At 33.8% G+C, this 10,360-nt stretch overlaps 1 protein-coding gene across 1 annotated transcript; it reads right to left on the reverse strand.

Moving 5' to 3' along the window:
• Positions 1 to 7,419: 7,419 nt before the first annotated feature.
• Positions 7,420 to 8,258, reverse strand: LOC146904128 (protein DMP9-like). Its single transcript, XM_085725297.1, has one exon. The coding sequence runs from the start codon at positions 8,188 to 8,190 to the stop codon at positions 7,534 to 7,536; it is 657 nt and encodes a 218-aa protein (XP_085581423.1). The 5' UTR covers positions 8,191 to 8,258; the 3' UTR covers positions 7,420 to 7,533.
• Between the last annotated feature and the right edge of the window lie 2,102 nt (positions 8,259 to 10,360).

Here is a 10,360-nt window from a genome sequence, read left to right on the forward strand (position 1 = left end):
GCAAAAGGTTTCACTCAATGTCATGGTGTTGACTTTCATGAAACATTTGCTCCTGTTGTTCGACCGCAAACAATCAAAGTTATCCTCACTCTTGCATTGGGGAAGAAATGGCAAATGCATCAATTGGATGTCAATAATGCGTTCCTTCAAGGAGACCTTCAGGAACAAGTTTACATGTCACAACCTCCAGGTCTCAAGGACCCGCAACATCCTCACTATGTATGTAAACTACATAAGGCTATCTATGGTCTTCGTCAAGCACCAAGAGCATGGCATGATGCGTTGAAAAACTTCACCTTGGCCTATGGTTTCCGCTGCAGCAAAAGTGACCCATCATTGTTCATTTATTTGGATGGAGGTATAATGGCTTACTTTCTTGTTTATGTTGATGATTTACTTCTCACTGGGAACAACAATAAGTTCTTACAGCAGTTCATATCCTCTCTCTCACAAAAATTTTCCTTAAAGAATATGGGAGCTCCGCATTATTTTTTGGGAATAGAACTCATTCCCACATCATCAGGTATTCTCTTATCTCAGCATAAACACATTCGTGATATCCTCCAACGCTTTGACATGGAGGGCGCAAAGCCATCACCCTCACCTCTCTCAGCAACTGCTGCTCTTCAACTCCATGATGGAACACCATCCACTGATGCTACTGAATATCGTAAGATAATTGGAGCTCTTCAATACCTAAATCTTACGAGACCAGATATCTCTTTCGCCATCAACAAGCTTGCTCAATTTATGCATAAACCCATAACGCAGCATCTTCAACATCTTAAAAGGATTCTTCGCTATCTCAAATCCACCATTAATCATGGTATCCTTCTGCAACCCTCATCCTTGTGCAACTTAGTAGCCTATTCTGATGCAGATTGGGGAGGAAATGTTGATGACCGCACCTCTACATCCGCATATATCATTTTTTTGGGTCTGAATCCAATCTCATGGCTGTCTAAGAAGCAACGAACGGTCGCAAGGTCGTCTACTGAAGCAGAATATAGAGCAGTTGCCACTGCTGCATCTGAAATCATGTGGCTTGTAAACCTACTTAGTGAGCTTAATGTTCCCATGACCACTACTCCAAGATTACTTTGTGACAATGTTGGAGCCACTTACCTTTGTGCCAATCCAGTTCTCCACTCTCGCATGAAACACATCTCAATGGACTACCACTTTGTAAGAGAGCAGGTACAAGCAAGCAAATTACAAGTCTCTCATGTCTCTACCAAAGATCAACTTGCAGACATACTCACCAAACCTCTCGCTGCAGGCAAGTTCAATGAAATCACATCCAAGATAAAAGTTACAAATGGTAACTTTATCTTGAGGGGGCATATTAAAGGATAGACATTCATTATAATATTTTGGCATTTAAAGTATGATATCTCAGTCAACACCTATTCATCAGAATATGATTATATTCAATTAGTATGTATTCCTGTCATTTACTAGGATATAATGTTAATTCATAGAATAGAGTCTCGGTCAACTATAGAAGTAATTATCTTTCCATTTACTGTAAGGTATTCTTATGTATATATGTAAGCTATTGTACATCAATGAAAAGCACTCAAAATCAAATACTCTCTTATCTTATAACCTTATGGTGTGCTTTTCCATTGCAAGACGTCCCTAGTTAGATTGATTCTGAACCAAACGCGCAAGCACGTATGATTGATTTTTGACCAAATGCACGAGCAAGTCTTTGAAGTGCTACGCGAATAAAGGAATACAATTGGAGAGGTTGATAATAGCATTTTCAGACAAGGCTAAATCTTCAAAGGAGAAAAGGACTTAATACTAGAATATGAACAAGAGAATGGAAAAGGGACAACACCATGACTTTACCTTAAGATTTTATGCACAGACAAAGTTGTTGAATGAACAAGAGTTAGGTTATGATGAGAAAGTGGTGTGGCGGTTTCTTATGTGAAGGATAGAAGATTATTGTCTCTTGGTCTTGCGTGAAAATGGCCTGAGCAGTAAGAAGGGTTATATTGCTCAAATGATTTCATCAAGAGATCACCAAACAGGGGAGTAGTAGATCACCGTGAAAGATAAAGGGATAGAATCATAGAGAGATCGTGCACTTGAATTGGGTCAAAGAAATAAAAAAAAAAAAAAAACGACTTTCCCACGTAGCCGAGTTATAAGAAAGGAGAGGAAAATCAATTAGGCATGTTTCTCTCAAAACCAATTGCACGTGGATCCTTATAGATAGGTATTAGTGGAATGAATCAAAGAAGCAACTAAGTGAAGGCCAAATAAAAACATAGCAATAAGAAAATTAATTGAGAAATAATAGGAACTAACTTTGATTTACATTGGATACTATTCAACGTAATCCATCTACTACTGAGGAAAATAAGGCTTAGTGGAATTGGATTAAGTAATGGCTCTACATTCCTAAACTTTAGCTCATTCTTTTTTTTTCCTTTCTCTGGTTTCATGCCGTCACCATATACATATATATACAAATTTTTATAATAACTAAAACTAAAAAAAGGGTAGCTCACGAGTTATCTCAGGGGTGGCAAAACGGGCCCGGCCCGTCGGACCAGTCCGTTTAACCCGTCATTTTAGGCGGGCTGGGGTGAGATTTTGAGCCCATCTCTCTAGTTGGCCCGCCCCTGTTCAGCCCGCTGAAAAAGCGGGTCATAGCGGGGTGGGGCGGACTGGCCCGCGGGCTTATTAACCTTTCTTTTTTTACTATTAGTGACCGAATTTTTAATTTACACACCCCATAAACAATTGGGCCAAATGATACCCAACCCAACCTCAATTTGTCCCACACTCTCTGATAAGTGATAACTGATTCACCACTAGTCCACTACCCCTAGAAAAAAACCGATTCACCAATGCATTATAAAACTTTCATCCCAGAATCAAACTTGTCCTCTCTCTCTTTCGCTCTCTACTCGTGGTCTGATTTACTCTGACTCACTTGGGATTAAGGTAAGCTTTGTTGCTCATTTATCTTAGTTGTTGTTTGTGTTAAGTGAACTTATGTTTGCGTTGATCTTTTAATTTCTTCCTTTCTTCTTTTCTGAAGCCATGCTGTGTTATATTACCTAAACGATGATTAACTTAGGGACATTGAACAAATGGTTGATTTTTTTAGACTTATTTCATGGTGTTGGATTTATTTTGTAATTTGTTTTATGTTGGATGTATCATGTATGGTGGATTTATTTAATGCTAGAGTCATTATATTGAATTTATTGCTTTTGTAACATCAATGTATTTGTTAATAAGAATCGACAAAAAAATATTTTAAAAAATAGACGGGCCAACCCGCCAGCCCGCTAGTCCGCCTTTAGGCGGGGCGGGGTGTGAGTTTGAGCCCACCCCCTCAAGTTGGCCCGCCCCGCCCCACCCCGTTTTTGGCGGGCTAATAGCGGGCTGGGCCTAAACGGGGCGGGCTGGCCCGTATTGCCATCCCTAGGCAGCTCTGTCTAATCCTAGCCCCCATATTATTGATGATGTACCTACATGTATTTGGCATATTTTAGCAAATGAAATGCAATGAATTTATTCCTTCAAAAAAAACTAAAAAAAAATTCTATTAGAATAAGTGCATTTATTAAATACATATATGGTACTAATCTACACTAGCATATTATATCTTTAAGTAAAATAAATAGACTCGTATATGAATCATACAAAATGACCTCTAAGACAAAGACATAGAATAAACAAGTAGGAGGTTATCCGATCATAGTCACACCAAATTGATAAATAAAATAACTAGACAAATAATAAAACTCAATATTCCAATTAATTAAATTCAAATAGAGAGGGTTACCATATATAATATATATAAAATATCGGGATGTTATAGACTTCAACCTGACCCAATGAGAACAAACAAAAGTGTAAAACCAATCCTTAAAGGGTAATCCAGTCAGTGACAAGCTACACTTTTAAGACCAACCCTAAAGGGTAATTAACATAAAAACAAACAAAGAACTGAAATATGAAGTGAACAAACTCAGCCACCATAGTACAATCCAGCGAACCCAACTCGCGGCGCGAAACCAAGTTGCAAAAGAAAGTGGTGTATGAGACTTCCTCTTCGTAAGAATGGAATGCGTGTTCCTCGTATCAAAAAATGATCGAACCTAGAACGAATTCAACGAACTCGAACTATTTGCTTCAGGTATTTCTCTGATTACCAATTAAGCAAACATGTTTCAATAATTCCATCTTTCTTTACAAATCTATAAAGTGCTTCAATCTGTTGTGAGAAACTATGAAAGACTTAGACAGACACATCACGCACAATGACACATCGGCATCGGTAATACTTTGAAAAGGTTGAATAATCGAATGTAACCACATGTCAAACACAGGACACACCTTCAATATAAAGTGTTGTTGATGCTGCATAGGTGGCAGAGGGATACTCAAACATTAAATTTTGCAGTATTGTGATACAAATGATATAAATGTGTTATACTAAAGTTGAAGAATACAAAATTAATAAGGTTAATAAGGCAAAAATGGATTAATTAAACCTTATAATATCTATGACAATAGATCCAAGCACTAGCATCTTCTATCTTCAAACTTAGAAGAGGTTTCCAACCAAGAGGCAACAACACATCTCCAAAATCAGGATGAGAGGGAAGAGAGAGTGAAAGGGAGTGAAGGAAGGTTTAAGTACATGAGAGTTGTTTGTTCTTCTTTTGGCCCACTCGTTAAAACTGTCTCTCAAGTGACATACTAAATGTCACGCATCGACCAAAATAACTGAAAAGTGAACTATAAATAAAAAACATGTGGGTTCATAAATTAATATTCAATTAATAATTATACGGAAAGATTGCGGTTGATTGGAAATATTAATATTAAATTAATATTTCCTTGCTTCTTAGCTTTCTTTCTTGCTTCTTAGCTTTCTTTCAATTTAACTACTAATTAAATTTTTTATTGCTTACCTTGTAAATAGATTAGTTTTTAGAGGATAAAAAAAAATCTCTTTTGGTTTACATTTGCTTTGCCTGGAATTTTTTTATTACTTATTGGTCGAATAACAATAGATAAATTAATAGATAATAAGGAAATACATTTATAATTTAACTACTAATTAAATTTTTTATTGCTTACCTTGTAAATAGATTAGTTTTTAGAGGATAAAAAATCTCTTTTGGTTTACATTTGCTTTGCCTGGAATTTTTTTATTACTTATTGGTCGAATAACAATAGATAAATTAATAGAGAATAAGGAAATACATTTATTTTATATAAAAAAGAATACATTTATAAAAAAACTATCCTCAATTTTCAATCCAACTGCTAATAAAAAAAAATCTCCTTTGATTTACATATGGATTATTTTTATTAATTATTGGTTTAAATAAATGTGTTTTATTATAAAAAAAAAAGTGGTATGATTGAATCCTTATAAAAATATAAAAAATATAACTTAGTCCTCATTAAAAAAATGACATGATTGAGTCCTTATAAAATAAATCCAAAATAATTTTATTATCTTTAAAATTTCAAATTTTTTAATAATTTTTTCACACATGTTTAAACATTATAAAAAAACTTGCGGAAAGACACGTACTCACGTGCCTGTCTTTCCGTTCTTTTTGTCCGCTAACACTTTTAATTATGAACAATTTTTTTTTTGAAATTTTGACTTTAATTAAAAAAATATAGAGATTTGATTGGTTGAGAATTTCAAAGTATAACAAATTCAATAAACTATGTTTATCTTTTTCAATGAGATCAACAATATAACAAATATAATATAAGTACTTATCTTTTTTAATGACACCAACAATATAATATTATTATATAAAAATGTGTTCAAGGGTATAATTGAAATAGTAAAAAAGCCAGCCCAAAATCTTATATTTTCTTTATACATAACTAGCAAAAAGACAAACACGCATGTGCCCGTCTTTCACGATAATATATACACTACTTAATATCCAAGTATGTAAGTACCATGTTGATTGAATAGAGATGTACATGTAACACATTTCCATTGATTTGTCAAGAACATATGCATTCCCAACACTGCCACATAATATTTATCCCAAAAACAAAAACACCCCCTTTGTGCATTCAAATTGGGGAAGAAAATTAACTCTTTTATACCATTTCAGTATAGCTCCATGAAAATACCCATATAGTATGCAGCAATTGTCAGAACTATGTATTGAAAGTAGCTTACATATGCTATCATTCTACCAATCACATCCATAAATGTTTTCACGATCGTACCTCGTACCAAAGGCAAGGCGAAGAGGATGACCGACTGTCTTATGCCCCAAAAATAAGACAAAAATTGGGTCTAAAAAAATTATGGGTCCATTAAGCAAAAATAATTAAAACAAGGATTAATAGGTCTTTACCCCCCTGTAATATAGGCCTTGAAAAAAAACCTATATTAAGGGGGTAAATCAAAACAAAAAAAAAATTACAGGGGGTGAATCAAAAAAAAAATTTATAAGGGAAAAACCGGTAATGACCTATATTACAGGGGGTAAAGACATATTAACCCTTAAAACAATACTACTTGAGATCAATGTCACAAAAAATATTAAATGGTCTAGCTATTTTATATATCGAGAAAGACATGATATAATTTATTGATGTAGAGATAATTATTAGTGACTTTACATCTAAAAATCTTCGTAAGAATTGCTTTGCATGAACATTTAGATATTAAATAAAAAAATTCAATGTTTTTTGGTTGAAGTTAATGTTTTTATTAGATTAGTTCTTAATATAATAAAAACCATCAATTTCAAGCGAATTATTTTCACACTTTACGAATTCAAATTTTTGTGTACTTATTAGTTAGAGTCCAAATTTTAGATTCGTCCAAGGCCACCAAAATTTTAGAAAAGGCCATGAATGTTTCCTTGTCTAATTCTTTTATAAGGTCATGGTATAAGTACAACCATAGTCAACACCCATGTGAAAGTTATGACCATCATGGACAAAACCATACGACACGATGCTTCTTATCCAAGATATAATTGTCAAAATCCAACCACCATCGTCTATATAGACACTCTTCCTGTGCTAAATGAGTTCCTGTTAGAACCATTGGAACAATTAGAATGCACGTTTGCAATGCTAAATAATGAACAAAACCTTGCATGAGACCTAATAGAACTATGGAGAGCACAAAAAAACTGAATTGTGTATGCTTTTCATTGATTCCTACTATGAGGTTCTTGACTTGTTTTTGGTTAAATTTATTGTTGGTTGGAAAGTTTAGTTTTGTTATTAAAAAAATGTTTAGTTTGGTTGTCATTGTTATTTCTTTCACTTTGTTGTTGAAACCCTCAACACGTACTATATCTTCATTCATACCACATAACTTTTCAACTAAATTTCTCCGTATAGCAGTTGTGCGTGGAAAATACCCTAGTTTACCATAGAATATGAAATTACATAGATTTCACATTAATTATATTGTTACACACGTTGGTGGATAATATAATCAACCAAGAAAAGTACAAACAAATATACAAATTAAATCAAACATATACTAAAAAATTAGACAGACATGCATCCAATTCCACGCCTTGAAGTCGGAAAAATAAGAAACAAACCGCTACAAACAATTCCAACCATCAATGGAAAACGCTCCATAACTTGATCCATTTCCCTTTCATGTCCAGGAAACAAACAATTACTCACCCTATAATCCGAAAAAGCGATCGCCACAAACACCATAACCGACATAACCGCATGAACAAAATCTTGAAACCCTACCTTATACTTGTCGTCGTTAGGAAGCAAAACAGATAGCCCTGGTTTAAAAACGGATAACCCTTTGGGGGTAACAAAACCGTAGTAAACGTTACCATCAGCGCCGTGAAAACTGTCTGTAAAGTGAAAGAAGAAACAAGAGAGTGCACATATAATTAAAAGGAAATGGATCATAATGGTTTGTACGTGAGTGCATTGGCCGTTCCTATAGATCGAAGGAAGGACCATTTCGAATGTGAGGAGTGTTCCCGATGGAAGGAAGTTACCGAGTAAGGAAGTTTTTGAAAGGGTTTTTTGAACCCCTTTTGCCATTATAGCACGACGCTTCTTGCCATGTTCCGGTGGATCAGAAGGCTGCTGCATTACCGGCCCCGTGGCTTCTTGTGGTGGTGGTGTTGCATTGTAGATTTTGATTCCGATTTCTTGTTGTGTTTGTTCCATATTTGGTTTGATTATTTATGAAGAATATGCAATTGATACAATAGTGTTGACTATGAATGAATGAAATAGTGAGTGAGATAGAGAGGGAATGATGAATTGGTTATCAAGGTTGGTTACATCTATTTATATATACAGAGCATTATATTTGGGCTTAAAAAAAATTGGCGATTTTTGTTTAATCAAAAAGTTTTCGACGGTTATGTACGGTTAATTTATGATTTTTTGCAACAAGAATTTTTATTGTTTTCATATTTGGGTGATACAATCACAAAGATGCGGTTATCTAACGTTAGAATAAGAAAAACATTAGGCAAATTCTATGGTACACCCAAAGATTTGAGTGTATTGGTACACCAAATCATTGAATTAATAATTAAATGTGTTAGTTTTTGAAGAGAAAAATTGTTTTCTATCACCTATAATTGTAATAATTAAATCTTATTTACCAAAAACGTCCACGAAATAAAATTTAATTTTTATGAATTTTTAGTATTCGTAATAGATAATTTTGATTATTTTTTACAATAAAATGTAAAAAAAAATTAGTATGATTTCTATAAACAATGAAATGATGTTTTTTCTTATGAAATGATATTTTCTAAAATATAAATATCAACACATAGCTCTTTATTTCATAAAAATGATAGTTAATTTATAAATTTTTGAAGTAAGAGTACCGGTACACCTTAATTTTGCTGGTGTACCGTAGAAGTTCCCAAAACATTATTGGAGGGTTTTCAAATCCGGTTAAGAATGGGTCAGAGAAGTTGTGGTCGCACTACAAAGAAATTTGAGATTAAGGTATTTGGTTTCTTCTATTTGTTTCTGCATTGTAACGTGCAACATGCTTTTATATTTTGATTGTCATCTACTAACTATATAACTAATGTTAAATGAACTTGGATTTCATCCTAAATGTTACCTCAAAGGATGAGGGTCCTCAAGCACATTTATATTATACACTCTACGATGTATAATAAGACTATGATATAATAGTAGTTGAGTTGTTTCATTCTAGGGACATTGTAGTTGATAGTTTGTTTGAATAATTTTGGTCAATGTCATGAAACGTCTTAAAAGACAACAACCATATTCGTGACTCAACCCTCAGACTTTGCAAATAGTGCACGACGAAATTGAAGATGCATCTTTGGGATCGAAAGGGACGACAAACAAGTTTGGCAGTTTGAGAGGCCAAAGCTTGTTGTTCGGTGCAGATAGAATATGTTGTTCATGTATTCCGACATAAAATCAAGAGGTGAAAGGCCATATGGAGGTAACACCGTATTCATATCCATAACATATCGGAACAAAAACAATATATGTCACGAGATCCTCTAATCTCTCGATTTCTAGGTTGCTTGAGAAAGCACAAATTCGGTTTCAAGATCCTTTGATTTCGTGTCTTCTTCCGGAGCGGCGAACACATTTTCTTGCTCAATGATGCTACAACAAGAATCAACGAGAAAATAGGTAACCTCCCCAATCTTGAGGGTGAATCCATCAATTAGCTTGATTTGAGTGATTGGAACCGAATTGATTGAGTTTCCAAAACAGCTTAAAACAATTTGATCATCAAATATTGTCTTTGCAATAGAAGTATACATAATTCCTAGTGCAGTAGCATTGAGAACATCATCCCTAGAACTGTTCAACATAGATTTGGTAAAGTTCGAATCGTTCAACAATATAATTTTCAGTATTTTAAGCTAGGGTTTGTGAAAAGTGATTGTTTAAAGTTCTCATTTTGCTTGCAAGAGTTGGCCTCAGTCTGGATGCTGGAGTTTTTCATGTAGGGGTGTTCAAATCTAAATCGATCCAAAATAAAATCGTAAACTGAACCAAAAAAACCGAAACCGCAAAAACCGAATATTTTTGGATGCATTTGGATGTTTTGTAAAAACCGCTAAGATCGGATCGGATTTCGAACCACTTTCTCAAAACCGAACCGAACTGTAAAAGTAAATATTAACACATATTTATTCTATTATTCGTATTATATATTGCATTATTATGTTGCTAGTTGGTTTTTAATCTTATATATTGCACTTTAATGTTATTTATTAATTTTTTTTGAACAGCTATGTTATATATTAGTATTATATATGTTTAAAAAATAATCAATAATTTTCATAATATAATTTTAATTTTGTACTATATTTTGCATCAA

Source organism: Medicago sativa, chromosome 7, assembly GCF_051527215.1.
Source record: "Medicago sativa cultivar Bolivia chromosome 7, Bolivia_mono, whole genome shotgun sequence".
In the NCBI taxonomy this organism is placed as follows: Eukaryota; Viridiplantae; Streptophyta; class Magnoliopsida; order Fabales; family Fabaceae; genus Medicago; species Medicago sativa.